This window comes from Anthonomus grandis, chromosome 8, assembly GCF_022605725.1.
Source record: "Anthonomus grandis grandis chromosome 8, icAntGran1.3, whole genome shotgun sequence".
NCBI lineage: Eukaryota > Metazoa > Arthropoda > Insecta > Coleoptera > Curculionidae > Anthonomus > Anthonomus grandis.
Window position 1 is genome coordinate 4,665,908 of NC_065553.1, and position 15,697 is coordinate 4,681,604.

Here is a 15,697-nt window from a genome sequence, read left to right on the forward strand (position 1 = left end):
AGCTAGACACACATCAAAATGGTCTAGGGAACACATACATATATGTTAATATTTTTGAGAAGATTGGAAAAAAGTTAATTATTGCAATTTTTTTACATTATTCGAATAAAATAACAATATAATTATTAACTTTTTTTTGTAGATTATAATTTACTCATAATTTAGGGCCCAAATAAAAATAAAGAACAAAATCTCATTTATTACCGTTTATTAAAAAAAAATTATAAAAATAAAAATTTACCAAATACAAATTAAACTAGTAGCCAGATGGTCTACCTCTATTATTAATAACACTTTGGCTTCGCCTAGGCATACTTAAAATTAAATTATTAATTAATTCTTGGGGCAACTCCTCCCAAACATGTGTCACAGCAAGACGAAGCTCCAGAGCGCTTTGAAAAAAGTCAAATCGTTGAAGAAGTTGCCTTTTTAACCAATCCCAAACATGCTCAATTGGATTAAGGTCCGGTGAGGTAGAGGGCCAGGGTAGAAGATTGATTTGATTTTTCTCAATAGCGATTCGCACAAGCCGTGCTCGATGTGGTGGGGCATTATCTTGTGTTGCAACAACGAATTTGGACCCATTTCGCGTAAACATGGAACAATTACAGGCAGTAGTATATTATCCCTATAACTTATTCCAGTAATTGTATTTTCCACAAAGATGAGGTTCGTTTTTCCATCAAGTCTAATGCCACCCAAAATATTAGTGATCCACCACGTTGCCTTACTACTTCCCGGGCATGACGCAAACGACTTTCATTTCCTTCCTCTCTCCAGACACGAATTCTACCAGAATCAGGATAATATGAAAATCGAGACTCATCCGTAAAAAGAACTGTGGCCCATCTTTCTTGATTCCAATTAACATGTTCTTGGCACCACATTAATCTTGCACCTCGATTTCCTAAAGTTAACCGAGGAACCCTTAGGGGTCTCCTGGCATGAAGTCGTCCTTTCTCATGCAAACAGTTTCTAATAGTTTGACCTGAAACCTCGACGTTATACACTCGTGAGAGCTGCTGAACCAAAACAGAGGCTGTTACCGTGGGATTTCTTTAAGCTTGAAGTTATAAAACGCTCTTGGGCAAGGGTGGTAACTCGCGACAGGCCTTGGTGCCGTTCTCTAACGTCATTTGTCTCTCTATATCTTGTCCACAAACGGTTAATTACACTGGGAGATGTATCCAAAGCTCTTGCAGCGTCTCTTTGACTTGTTCCTGCCTCAAGCATTCCGACTGCTCTTAGCATTTCCTCTAGAGTTAAATGTCGTCTTTCCATTTTTATTGAATAAAAACTAAATCACAATTATTGTTCGGTTGGAACCAGAGAAAATGCGATATTGCGTTAGAATTTAAAAATTATAATCTGCGTTATTTCGACAAAATGTGCAAGTAGCAAAAAACGCTGTTCTGGCATGATTTTTTGTACCCAAATATTTATTTTACTTCGTTGGTATCTTAATTTTAAAGGTAGTATCTATTCCGTATGAAAATTTAAATATATAAAAATTTATAAGGCGAAAAAAACTATTTTTCTAAGTGTTCCTTAGACCATTTTGATGTGTATTAAAAACAGCTATTTCCCGACTAATTTAAGAATTTATTTCTAAAATTTAGCAATCTAAGAGATCTATCTAAGAGAGAGTGTTTCCCATAATTTGTCGAGTGATGTGGTATGAATAGATATGAGTGACGCAGGAATCAATTTGAAAGGTTTAAACAAATTTGAGACAATTGAAGACAATCCGATTTTCCATTAATTAATTTGAAAATAAAACATATGTTCCAAGCTATTCCACTCAAGAATATTTAACATATTTTCTCTATGATAGTTCTTAAAACTTATATGATATTTAAATGCCATAAATCTCAAAAATTTGTGCTGCACCCATTCCACCATATTCATAGCATATTCCAACCCTGACCTGACCAGTAACGTATAACGTATAACAATAACTTTTATGACAGATGGAGAGAAATCACCACATTTCCTCATCACCAGACCCAACATCTTCATACCCTTAAGAGAAATTGCTGAAACATGCTCATTAAAAGATAATCTTTCATCAAAATAAACACCAAGATCCCTTACAGCAGAGGAGTATGATAGATTAGTTTTATTAAGGGTGTATCGAGTTGGTATCCTAGCTTTAATGTGATAGAAACTAATAAAACAGCATTTTCCCACAAAAAAGCAAATTATTTTCCACAACCACAGAGAATTCAAATCTGATTGAAGCGCCAATGCATCAGATTCAGTTGAAATAGTTTTGAAAATTTTATTTTATATCAGCGAATAGTAGGCCAGTTGAATAACTTAGTAACTTGGGAAGATCATTGATGAACAATATAAATAACCGGGGAGTATAATGAAAACCCTGAGATACCCCAGACAGTTGTTGCAGGGAAAGAATTGGAAACCGAGTTATTGATTTTTGCAGCTTGGGTTCTACCCTTAAGCCCTTAACTTAGCTAAAAGAACCCTAAAGTTTACCCTGTCGAAATCGGTGTAGATCGCGTCTACCTGGTAGCCCTGCATTAAGGCATGTAGCAGAGCTATTTTGTAAGTGGCAAGGTTACCTGTAGTAGAACGGTTTCTGTAAAACCCCAACTGTTGATCACTCACAAGTCCTCTGCAAGATATTGTTAATTGATCCGCCACCAAACTGTCAAACAATTTAGCAAGTGCGGACTGAATACATACCCCTCTATAATTACTCCCATTATCCGCTTCCCCAGACTTTAAGACTGGTATAATGTAACTATGCTTCCATGATTCTGGAAATATCAGAAAAATACCAAAATACCAGAATTGATTGATTTATTAAATGATATGTAGAGGCTTAGTGATGGTAAATACGCAATTTTTAAGAAATATATTTGGAATATTATCAGGTCCTAGAGTAGTTTTATTGAGCAGTTTTTGAAGTTTGTTAAACACTTCTGATAATGATAGGTTATTAAGCAAAATATACCTATGATCTAAAACTTGGTTGTTGAATCTTAGTAGGGAACAGCGCAATCCAAATCTGTATAAACACCTGAAAAATGTCTGGCAAATAAATTGGCGCACAATTTTTTTATTGGAATTCCCTGCCATATTATCAAAATGCATGGAGTTAGGTAATCTATTTAAATCACGTTACATGTATACCGTACTACCAAAAGAATTTAGGGTTGAGACCAAGCGTACTTTGCAGATTGTTTACATATAAAATGTAACATTCTCCGGATGGAACCTTACAAGAAGACCTTAGATTTGAAAAGGTAATTTAATCATTGTAATTCTTAGAGATCATACATTTTTGTGTGCAATGTTCTTTTGAAAAACAAGCCTCTTGAGGTCAGAATCAAACCATTTGGGAAATAAGGAAGTTTTTATACGTTTGATAGGTACAAAGCCAGAAATGCTAGTATTCAATATTTCATAAAATGTAGCCAAAGCTGTGTTTACGTCCTCATAAAAAAGTTATTCCAGGCACAAGAAGCTAACAAATTAAACTCCAATTTTATCAAAATAACCAGTCACTATATTCACATTGAGATGCTGCATCTGTTCAGAAATAAAAATCTTCTTTACCATATATTCGATTAACTTGCGAATGATTAAGATGCCATTTGCCAAATGTCTTTATGTTTTGTTTACATAAATGTAGACTTTCATATTCAAGCATCGGTAAAAGTTTGGTGGTCGGCCATTAAGGTCATGTCATCTCTCATCAAACATACATAATTTGTCCTAATAACCAATCAATTAAAAAAGTAAAAAAAAAAAAAAATTCAAGATTCTCCGAGCCAAAAGCAATAAATCAAAATTTTCCAGGCACCAGGTACATGGATAAATGGACACTGGGTAAGCAACAACCCCACCACGCCTAGAGAAGCAAATCTACAAGCACTGGCCGAGATGGGTTTCTGGAACCGTGACCTTAACGCCACCCTTTTGGCAAGGTTCAATGATGACCTTAATAGAGTAGTCGCTGAATTAGTGCAATAAGGTCTGAAAGCCTTTTAATTTTGTTTTCATATATATGAGGTTTTGGAACCTAGGTTAGTATAATAATAAACTATATTACTTTTTATATTTAATGGGTTTTGAATTTAATTCTAGTGGTTTTAAACTAGATTAGAATATTAATGTTAGAATCTGGGTTCGATAATTGAATCTTTAGTTGGTAGCAGCACTTTTTGTGAGATCAGGTTTAGGATGCTATAAACATTTTTTAGGAATTTGTGATTTTTGTTTTTAAATTGCCATTTTAATTACTAGTTCAGAAATCAGATTTTACTTGAAATTATCTGTAAAAAGTAAGAATTAACGTTTCTGGTATAACCGCAATTATGTCATCGAAATATTTGGCATTTGTAGAATAACTTTTTGTGTTTCGTAGAGATAGTTTGACTTAAATTAGAGCAAGCTTCCTAGCTTGACATATAACTTTATGTGATAATCTTTTGTGTTAACAAAATATATATATTACTCCTTAATCTATGCATTTTTTTTCCTTTAACCTATTATTAGCGCTCAAGGTTAGAAAATACAAATTTGATGTTATTACTGTATTCGATTGCTAAATACGCAATAGAATTGGGGCCTGTCGAAAACATTTCAGCGAGGTATATGGCTTTGAATGTGAACATTTAAAAAAAATCTACATTTTATTTTCACGAGGGCATAGATTCAATCACTGCAAATTTTGTATTTAGCCTTATTTTTTTTAACATCATTTTTAAAAAATTTTTGAAAAAGCATTACATTTCCTTTAAAATAGCGCTTTACTTTTTAAATTAGAGCTAGATGTTGCCAAGAAATTGAATTGATGCAAATGTCCGCCGATTACCTGGAATCAATTATACTAACAAGGCACTGTTCCCGGACATTGTAAAAAATAGTCTAAATACCGTTCATTTTTTCTCGAGTGCGATTTGATACCACTCCTTCCATCTAGCAGCAAACTTTTCACTCAGAACCTGCCGTAAAGGTACATAATAGGTACGAGCTTCGTATTGCTGAAATATTCATTCATTGTTCGTATTGCTGAATTCTTCATGATGACGTCAGTTATTTTACATAATTTTGATTTGAGCTGAGTTTTCGGTATTCTCCAACAAGTCTAGGTAAGTATCTTCAATATTCAACTTCCATGTAAGTTGAATGGTCCAATTAAGAAAGCACCGAAACTACAAACCGGAAAGTTTAATTTCTCAGGATGTTGTGTATGAACCTCATGGTAGATCGAAGTCCAGAAATGCCAATTTATTTATTTTTTTATCAATCGTAAACCATTTTACAAAATATAATAAATTAAAATACAAAAACTTATTAACTACTTAGTAAGAACTTGCTCTAAATTTAATTTATATGAATACTATGTAATAACTTTAAACAATTTTATTACACTACAAATAACTTTAGGGACTGATCGAAGCCACCGTAATATAAAAAGCCAGAACCCTCGAGTCGTGACGTCACGTCGAACGTCTGAGTATCCCGTGTCGTTCCTATGTTATAGCCGTATTTATTCAATACTACCGCTGTTAAAATCATAATATTATCATTGTGTATCGTTTAAATGATAATATTGTTTAATAAAATTAATAGTGTGTTAGTAGAAAGAAGTACAAATAATAAAAACATATTCTTTATTAAAACAAAAATGATATAAAAATCAACAAATTCTTTAATGAGTTATAAATATAAGGCAAATGGGGCCTATATGATACAATAGTTTTTAATAACTACTGAAACATATATATATATTTATAATTATTAATTAAAACAAATACAAAACTCTTAAATATTTTTTTAATAAAATGGATAGATAGTTGGTAGTAGTACAAAAGAAACAAAATAATATTTTTTATTAAAACAAAACAACATAAAAAAATCTAAAATACTTCAACAAGCTATAAATATAAAATAAGAGCTATAAGACAAATAACCCATACAACTTTTTAATAGCTACCAAAGTATATTATATGTATGCACATATATAGAATAGAATAAATTGAAACATAAATACAAAACTCTTAGGAAAATAATAAATATAATATATTGTAAGATTGTTTAAAACAATTTTAATAAAATACTAAATAATTGTTTAAAATTGATAGAGTGCTGGTAGTAGTACAAAATACATAAAATCATATTTTTTTATTAAAATAAAAATATAAAAAAATATAACATTCTTTAACAAGGTATAAATATAAGGCAAATAACCCATACAAGCTTTTAATACCTCCCGAAATATATATTTATAATAAATTAAAACATAAATACAAAACTCTTAAAAAAATAAATATAATTATAATGAAATAATAAATATAATAATATGAAAGTTGGTTTAACACAAATTTAATAAAACACCAACAGAAATAAAACTCAAATAGCTAGATAAAAAAACTCGATAAAAACAGATTAAAAAATTTAATAAATTAATTTTATGAACTGGAAATTTTTTTATATATTCTGGTCTTTGGTTCTGGTTTTTGGTTTTCATCTTTTTTTATTTGGACACATTTTGTGTTTCCTTTCTCTCTATAATTTTTTTTAGTTTGGCGGCATGGATTGTATTATTTTGGACTTTTCGGTAATTATTTAATAAAATGTTTGAAAACTTAAATGCCGCATTTTTTACAAGATCTGACATAAGAATTCCACAGTTACATGTTATTTCAGGATTGATATCTGAATTGTCGAAAATAATTCCAACAGCAAGCTTGGTGAGGACGGCTCTCTGAGATGAGCATTTTAAATAATTTTCTTCATATCTGTCCGATATTAGAGATTTAAAGATGTTAAAAGTTATTATTAATACTTCGTGAAAAATTTCTTTTGAATATCGTAGTCCACCCCTATCACTTAATTTTAAATACATAATCATAATTTTTGTTTTGAATATCGGCAGGCATGCTTTTATCATACATTAAAACTGGCATACGGGCCGGGCGAGGAAGTCGAGTCCATAGAGTAATTAAAAGTATTTAATATTCATTTCTCTATGGTCGAGTCGTTCGGGCAATAGACGTTCGACGTGACGTAGCTGCTGGAGAGTGGGATGATGTTTCTGGCTTTCTATATTACGGTGGCTTCGGACTGATTGATTGAAAAATTATACTTGTCGAAGTTTTTGCATTCTATGAATTGAACTATGTATGCCATAGTTAGTACAATGAAACTGCAGGTTAAATAAATGATTTGAACGGGTTCTGTAAGATCCATGAAATGTCACTTTTTCCAAAAAAATAGCTGCAGTTAATTGAACCGTTCAACATTTTAAAAGGAATGTTTGTAATTACGCAGGGGAACCTTAAGTTTAAATGAAAAAGTTCTTAAAAAGATTTTTTTTAATTTCTTTAACATGAACATCATTAAACGGTGACCCCTGTATATTCCAAGGTAGATCGGACGAGAAATAAAAAACCTTAACGTTGCATGAAAAATCAGAACTAAATCTAGTAATAGAATATATACAGGGTGGCCATTTGAAAACGAAACAGAGCCTATTTTGGGTCCCTCAGAACATTTGCGAAAAAATCCTCGGACCCGTCAATTTTTGATTCAAGGGGGAACCCTGAGGGCAAAGCCCTAGCGGTGGTGACGAGGGCCCCCAAAATTTTAAATGGAACGGGGGGTCGAATGATACCTTATTTTGAAGGTATTTTTATGTGGATTATAACCCTAAAGTTTTAAATCGTTACTATTTGTCTAGTCGATACAGGGGCTAATAAAAGTTACAAAAACATGTCAACATTTTTTATGAAAAAAAATGCTTGTAAATTTAGCAGTTAAATAAATACAAAAAATTTTGTTCTCCTACATTGTGAACCGTACTTTCTGTTGTTTTTTTTTTAATACCCGTAGGTATCTATGCCAATTCTGCAAGGGAACTCTTGGTTATTGTTAAGACTGTTATTATAGCAACATTTTGAAGTTTAATAGTGGTTGTCAATTACTGCTGTGTGATAGTAGTGTGTCAAACTAGCTCTTTAAAGTTAGTTAGTTACAACATAGAGTGTAATAATGGTTTATTCACTTGCTGAAAGAGTTGAAATAATTTCTCTTTTCTTTGCGAACAATGAAAATGCTAATAGAACTGCCCAGCTCTTTAACACACTACAACACCCTAATTGACAGGTCCATCGCAAGTACCTTTTGGAATTGGTCCAAAAATTTAGGGAAACTGGGTCTGTGGCTAATAAAAAGCGCGAAATGGATAATCCAGTGGTGAATGAAGCTTCAGAAGTAGCTATCTTAGGCCATATTGTGCAAGATCCTACACTGAGCACAAGGAAGTTATCAACCGTGTCTGGTATTAAGAGAAGCATCATTCAGAAGATATTAAAAAAAATAAGTTTCATCCGTACAAAATGCATCTCGCACAAGAACTAAACGAAGACGATTTTGATAGGCGAGTACAATTTTGTGAAACTATATCTGAACAAGCCGCCAATGATCAACACTTTCTATTTAATGTATGTTTTTCTGACGACTGCTCTTTTTTCCTAAAAAGAGCAGTCGTCAGAGAAAAGAGAGATGTACCTGGAGTTATTAGAAAATACAATTCATCCAGCATTAGTGGAGATACTAGAAAATAACAACGAGTACTTGGAAAATAGTCTAGTATTTCAGCAAGATGGGGCGCCACCCCACTATGCTGCAAGGGTTCGTCAATATTTGGACCAAACGTTTCCAGGACAATGGATTGGAAGAAGAGGAGCTATTGAATGGCCTCCTCGTTCCCCGGACTTAAGCCCGTTAGATTTTTTTTATGGGGCCATTTAAAAACTAAAATTTATGCTAGTCGGCCAACATCGCTAGACCATTTGCGACAAAGAATAATTGATGAATGTCGTCAAATCACCCCAGAAATTTTGCAAAATGTACGGGAAATGTTTGAACAAAACCTGTATTATTGTATGGAAGTCGAAGGCCAACATTTTGAACATTTACTTCATTGATTTTATCTTTAAGCCCTTTATTTAAAATTATACTTTTTAACATTTTTTTGTAACTTTCATTAGCCCCTGTATCGACTAGGCAAATAGTAACGATTTAAAACTTTAGGGTTATAATCCACATAAAAATAACTTCAAAATAAGGTATCACTCGACCCCCCGTTCCATTTAAAATTTTGGGGGCCCTTGTCACTAGACGAAACTAGCAAAAAAATGTTTCCCCCTTGAATCAAAAATTTACGGGTCCGAGGATTTTTTCGCAAATGTTCTGAGGGACCCAAAATAGGCTCTGTTTTGTTTTCAAATGGCCACCCTGTATATAGTTTAATACATAAGTTTCTATAAGCACGTTGCAGAATATTATGACCAAAAAATAATAATTTAGAATCCAACACTACTCCAAGATCCTTTACCACTTCCACCCTTCTTAGAATATAAAAGTATATAGTCTTCTTGATAAATATAATTATATGGAATGCTTCCGTGCAAATTGCATGGCGCATCGTTCTTAAATTCACTTAGTCTTCAAAAACAAGGAAATTGGTCGTTGTACATTTGAATTGAATTGAGCCATGCTGCTCATCAACTATACCCGTAGATTTCCAAGCCAAAAACTTTGCAATAAGTGAAGTGCACCTGCTTTAAAAATAGGCGTAATAAAAAAAAGATTTTTTTCAAAACTCATTTGAAATGTATTTAATATTAATATTTTTTAAATCTTCATTTAATTTAGTCTTAATAACTTTTTCCCCTAGACCATTTTGACGTGTGTATTATGTTCTTAAATGTACCTGTCGTTCATATTTTGACCGCACACGGTAAGTAGTTTTTCTTTTTTAATAAATTGGTAACAGATTTAGCGGATCCTAATTTCGTCCAACTTTCACAATATTAGGATCACTGTTACGGGCGAATATTCCAAACTGCATGTTCTTTTCGTCAAAAACGTATTAGATTTGAAAATCAATCGATATTGTAAAATTGATTATTTGAACAACTTTTTTTGAAGGAAAGGAGTTTCATTGACAAATTTGTGCATGGCTATGATTAGCATTTTAAACTTTGGTGTTTTTGTATGTGATATCAAATGTATTAAGTACATAAGTTTTATCTACACAAGTTCTTATATTAATATGAAATAAAAAAAGAAATATTAATGTAGACAAAACGAATAGTCTCTTTCAAACTTAAAAAATGCTTTATTGTCAATATAAACAGCACTAATGAACACTACTTCACTCCTTTCACAGAATACTACTTCTTTGTTTTCTGTGTCTCAAATTTTTTAATTTACGAATTTTATACCATGATTTTGTTTCTCGATCTTTATAATGGCTGAACATAAAATAGCTTCTACTTTGTTAGTGGGCAACGATAATATCGACTTCGTTTTATTTCAAGTAGGCGCCCAAAATATCAAAAAATAATTTATAAGAAAATCATAACTTAAAATTTTTTAGTTTGCAATCGACAGAGCAAAAATGGGACAAAGAGTCTGGGTAATTGCCATTAAACCATTCAATGAAGTACCTGATGGTATTGAGCAGCCTTGCAAAGATGTTTTAAAACTTATTACATTCATGTAAGTAGGTGTCAGAAATGAATAAAAGATACAGTAATATTAGTTTAATTAGTTAAATAATGGATAAAAACACCTTTGTCCTCAAACATAAAAAGTAAAACAAACAAAACCTTTTTTTTAAACATTTATTTTAGCTTATTACATAGAAAAAACTTATTCTGGTTTCTTAGCCTTCTGTTTCTTGGCGGGCTGGGGTCTTTGGGACCTGAGTACAGCACTAGCTCTCCTGAGTGCAGCCTACAATGAGAAAACAATTAATATTTCCATACATATTCCAATATGTAAGGCTCTTACCTTTGTCAAATCTGTTCTGTATCTGTTGGCCTGCAACATAGTCTTAAGCTTGTATAGAGACCTCCTTGGTCCAGATTTGAAGGTTCTCTTCACCAAGTTATGCCTTGGCTTGTTCTAGAATAAAAGTGAAATTATTGTAAAATTAAATGGTAAAAATAATTAATTAATATTATTGAATTTTAATGGTGCCATTAAAAAAAAAACTAATTAAGTCTTCAATTAACTGAAAATTAACCATTTTGTTTCATTTTCAATCAACAAAAATACCCTAGAACCCCAAGGACCCTTAAACTATATGAAATTTACTAATGTATGCATATCAGACCCAAAAATATGCAAACTATACCTGTTTCTTTCCCTTCTTGTAAACAACTGTGAATCCCTTTTTGTCAGCAGCATCAACAATGGACAAAGTCTTTTTGTGGACAAGTCCATTGTATCTGTAGGAGCTCAGGTTGGTCAAGTTGTTGGCCTCCTAAAAAAAAGATTTTTTTTTTATTACAGGAATCAGTTTACAACCAGATAGAACTGTTTGTTAGACAATTTAGGGAAACTACTTTAAAAATGTCTTGGTACACAATTAATAGAGTTGCAGGGGGACTATCTATTTATCTATCTACCGAAACCACTCCTAAAGCCAACTAACTGAAAAAAGCTGCTTACATATCATGTAGGTAAATAGGAAAAATGCATAAGATCTGGAGGATAATAAACTTTAAACTGATTAATCCTTTGAAAGAAGCTGAAGTTATGTTTAATAAAATATACTTTGTACATAAATAGCCTCTCATATTTCATATAAAAACATTGATCACCATAATTGTTGTTTAGGACTTGAATCAGAGTCATAAGCATCATACCTATCTGTTGGTATTTTATAATAATAGTTTGAACTTTTTGACAATATTTTTTTTAATTCTTAACTTTTAAAATTTGCAAAACAGGTCCTTAAATGTTACTTCTGATAGTACATTTCTATTAATATTTAATTTTGAGTACTTCCCATCCTACATATTTGTGAATGGAAATACTGATTTATTCATGTCAACAAAATTACAAAATTTCCTACATATATCAAAAAATCTTAAAATACCAGTCCTAAGATATAAATGTAAAAATAGAAAACATATAGTATACAATACATTGCAATAAAACAAAATTGACTAAACAAGCAGTGCAGCACCCCTACCATAATTTACACTTAAATCATTTAAGTATTCATGTTGATCAATATTACAAACAGTTTTTCTTAGAAGATACTTTTTTATTAAATTTCAAATTGGCTTTTCACTCATACCCCTTATTTGACTAGGCAATTTATTGAAAAATTGTGTTCCAAAGTGGTTAACATTTATACATGACCTATTTATAATCTTAGAAACTTCTGATGTCATTTAAAAGCAGTGTAACGGTCATCAAATTCACTTTAAATATGATATTCATTTAATTTTTTTAAGTATAGACCAGACATTGCAACCTATATAGTGTGGTACTGCCCCCGAACTAACCCTCTTTAGTTGAGGACTACATTCCTAGGCAAGTCACAGTGTGAATGGAACAGGGAATTATAGTATGGTGGATAATATCATCCACAATAAATGTGTTCCCAATAATATATATAAATAAATATTCTATTCCATTTGTTGACTACAGAAATGAGTTTTTACTTACTGTGCTGAAAGGCTTTGAAATATTGCGCTTCTTAACAAGGAAGGCATTGTTGTTGCGAATGATGCTCCAAACCAAGTGGGAGGACATTTTGGCGCCTGTAAAAATATAAAACAAAGCTGTTAGTGGAGTTCCAAGCTTAATAATAGTTTGAGGTTAGGGTGGCATTGTCAAGAGATAGAAAGGTTGTTAGAAGCATGAAAGGTATTGAATCAAGTACGCCCCAAACGTATTTAATTTTTTCTGTTAAGTATGATGCTAACTAAAATTAAGTTTTTAGCATAAAAGCTAGGTAAATAGCACAAGACACGTGTGATAAGATCACCTTGCCCTCTTGTTTTCCATTGCTTCACTAATTACAAGCAATATATTATGATATTTTAGGCATTTTGTCGGCAGCTTAAGCATTTAAGCAAAGTATATAAAGTTTTCCACGTTTTTTCGTAAATAAATTAATAGGAAAATAATGGCTTTTGTGCTTTGAGTACTCACCTTTTCAAAAACTTTTCCGGAAAGAAAGATGGCGGACGTAACCAGATTGACAAGTGTCAAATATAAAACGTCAATCGATCCAAGGGGTGTGTAACGCTTTTCATTTGTATAACAAGTGTACGTCAATTTGAATTGCTGACCAAATGACAAATTTGAAATAAGCCGCCGAAATTATAAATTGACATTAGGTAAATAAAAACAATTTGTTCCCAATTTTAAACCACAGAATACTACTTCTTTGTTTTCTGTGTCTCAAATTTTTTAATTTACGAATTTTATACCATGATTTTGTTTCTCGATCTTTATAATGGCTGAACATAAAATAGCTTCTACTTTGTTAGTGGGCAACGATAATATCGACTTCGTTTTATTTCAAGTAGGCGCCCAAAATATCAGAAAATAATTTATAAGAAAATCATTACTTAAAATTTTTTAGTTTGCAATCGACAGAGCAAAAATGGGACAAAGAGTCTGGGTAATTGCCATTAAACCATTCAATGAAGTACCTGAGGGTATTGAGCAGCCTTGCAAAGATGTTTTAAAACTTATTACATTCATGTAAGTAGGTGTCAGAAATGAATAAAAGATACAGTAATATTAGTTAAATAAGAAGGAACTTCAATAAAATAATTCTTTGCAAATTATAATATTAAAAATATGTCAATGAATAAAGTTTTGAAAAAATATATATTTATTTTTTTTTTCAGATATCTAAGTGACTTTGTAGAGCTAATGCAGCATTTTAACAGCATACACAAGTGGAAACATACCCCTAACGTTATTATTCTTAAAGATTTTGTGCATTATTGTAATTTGTATGACACTAAATATGATTTGAGGCTTGCTGCATTTTTGTCCGCCTCTCTTATAGACTGTTTAAATTTCTTGGCACAAAAGCATGGTCCTAATGTGCTTTTGCTGGTTTCTTGTAAACAGGAAGAAAATAATGTGATACTATTAAGGAACAGATTGAAGGTGATACTTGACATGTATTTTGATGGCATTATCGATGGAACTGGTTTAAAAAGTGTAGATATATTGCAAAAAATTAAAACAATATGCCAGTAATTCTAGTTACTTTTTCACTTCTTCTGCCCCTGTCTAAAATTATAGAAAACCTAGTTAAGGTTAGAGTTCTTAGTTTTTTTAAAAGGCACTGTGTGCTGAATTGGAATCAGTTTGGCTTTCGGGAACACGTGGGGATAGATGATGCCCTTTTTTAATTTTTTTATACATGTGTTTAAATAGGGGTGAAGTTTCTGGAGTGGTGTTTTGCGATTTGACGGATGCTTTTGATTCGGTCAGCTATGAAATACTACAAAAACTGGAAATATATGAATTTAGGGATGTATCTCTGAACTAGTTCAAGTTGTATATTTTGGGTAGGATACAGAGTGTGTTAATGCTGGCCTGAGCTGGCAATGTTTCAGACAACAAATATATAAATTGGGATTCCATAGGGGTCAGTGGGGACCTCTGTTGTTTTTTTTATTTATCAATGAGATTTGTTTAGTGAGAATTATGAGCTGCTTGACTCTGACGATGATACAAGTATCTTCTGGAATCAATCTGACCCTCAAATTAAAATCAAAGAACTAAAACCGGGTTCATAGAAACTTACTGACATTCAATGGGTCTAAAACCAATGTGCTTACCTATAGTAACTTAACCGACGTTGTCCGTGAAAAAAGTAAATTAATTACGACTGAAAGTTCAAAATTCCTTGGTACTAAGATGGACGAAAAACTTAATTTTGAAAGTCATATTAGCAGTCTATCAAAAAATTATCTTCAAACTATGAGGCATTAAGAGTCATCTGTAGAGAATTAGCTTAAAGCGCAGTCAGAATGGACTATTTTGCCCTAATTGAGAGTAATTTAAGATTGAATTCTTTGTTCGTATTACAAAAATGGCCAATTCGAATTATGTACAATGTTGGTGGATTAAGAGAATCATGCAAACCTATATTTCTTCACAATATTTTGACTTTGCCATGCCTATTTATTCTTGACAGTGTGTTTAGTTTATAGAAAATATAGGCTTCTTATTATATAAGGACAATATATAACTCATCAAGCAGAACAGATACCTTTACCAATACCCACAAATAGCAAAGTAAAGAGGTCATATCAAAAAAATTTATAACAAGCCCTCACCCAGTCGAAAGTACAATTTGAAGAAGTTTCAATGTCAATGCAAACAAATTTTAGTTAATAGAGCATATTATTCTTTTGATGAATATTTTAATGATCAGTTTGCTGACTGATATAGTATTGGCTGTGATATACAGTGAGGGACAAAAGTATTGGCACACCATAATTTTATAAAGTAATTTATTAATGTTTACTATATTTATGTAACCCAATAATAACTATCCAACTAAAAACATATAAAAGATTTAGTACAATAATAATAATGAAAAATAAAACAGATTTCCTTAAGCATAACGAGAGCATAACAAAAAAATTAAAATTTCATTCTATTTAAAATGGACATAACTATTGGCACGCCAAATAAAAATAAAATTTAATCCTGAGTGAGCCTCCTTTTCATTGAATGGACCAGCTTTTGCGTATAGGAAGGCTCAAAACTATTCCATTCTTGCAGCAAAACACGTTTAAGCTCTTCCTTACTGGAAATATGGGGTTTCCTTATTCATTTTCCTAGCTCACTCCAAAGATTTTCGATCGGGTTGACATCT

The 15,697-nt window shown here is 31.9% G+C and overlaps 3 protein-coding genes across 6 annotated transcripts in view; 2 read left to right on the top strand and 1 right to left on the bottom strand.

Annotated features, from left to right (window-relative positions):
- LOC126739199 (uncharacterized) overlaps positions 1-4,490 on the top strand; it is a 34,624-nt gene extending 30,134 nt beyond the window's left edge. For all 4 annotated transcript variants that reach the window (XM_050444763.1, XM_050444766.1, XM_050444765.1 and 1 more), the window contains exon 17: positions 3,826-4,490. In XM_050444763.1, coding sequence (XP_050300720.1) covers positions 3,826-3,999 — 174 coding nt within the window. In that variant the 3' untranslated portion in view covers positions 4,000-4,490. The remainder of the gene's footprint in view (positions 1-3,825) is intronic.
- A 5,722-nt stretch (positions 4,491-10,212) lies between these two features.
- On the top strand, positions 10,213-14,355 carry LOC126739655 (uncharacterized). Its single transcript, XM_050445430.1, has 3 exons — positions 10,213-10,360; positions 13,433-13,554; positions 13,704-14,355. The coding sequence occupies exons 1-3, from the start codon at positions 10,292-10,294 to the stop codon at positions 14,062-14,064; spliced, it is 552 nt and encodes a 183-aa protein (XP_050301387.1). The 5' UTR covers positions 10,213-10,291; the 3' UTR covers positions 14,065-14,355.
- LOC126739656 (60S ribosomal protein L28) lies at positions 10,572-13,058 on the bottom strand. Its single transcript, XM_050445432.1, has 5 exons — positions 12,997-13,058; positions 12,508-12,602; positions 11,183-11,311; positions 10,837-10,950; positions 10,572-10,779 (listed from the first exon to the last, which is right to left on the bottom strand). The coding sequence occupies exons 2-5, from the start codon at positions 12,592-12,594 to the stop codon at positions 10,696-10,698; spliced, it is 414 nt and encodes a 137-aa protein (XP_050301389.1). The 5' UTR covers positions 12,595-12,602; positions 12,997-13,058; the 3' UTR covers positions 10,572-10,695.
- Positions 14,356-15,697: the final 1,342 nt, after the last annotated feature.

Excerpts from the sequence above, each read along its gene's own strand:
- LOC126739655 (XM_050445430.1), top strand. The coding sequence starts at position 10,292 with ATGGCTGAACATAAAATAGCTTCTACTTTGTTAGTGGGCAACGATAAT. Across the intron at positions 10,361-13,432 it reads TCGACTTCGTTTTATTTCAA|TTTGCAATCGACAGAGCAAA; the intron begins GTAGGCGCCCAA and ends AAAATTTTTTAG. Across the intron at positions 13,555-13,703 it reads TTAAAACTTATTACATTCAT|ATATCTAAGTGACTTTGTAG; the intron begins GTAAGTAGGTGT and ends TTTTTTTTTCAG.
- LOC126739656 (XM_050445432.1), bottom strand. The coding sequence starts at position 12,594 with ATGTCCTCCCACTTGGTTTGGAGCATCATTCGCAACAACAATGCCTTC. Across the intron at positions 10,951-11,182 it reads ACAAGAAGGGAAAGAAACAG|AACAAGCCAAGGCATAACTT; the intron begins GTATAGTTTGCA and ends CTTTTATTCTAG. Across the intron at positions 10,780-10,836 it reads ACAGAACAGATTTGACAAAG|GCTGCACTCAGGAGAGCTAG; the intron begins GTAAGAGCCTTA and ends TTCTCATTGTAG.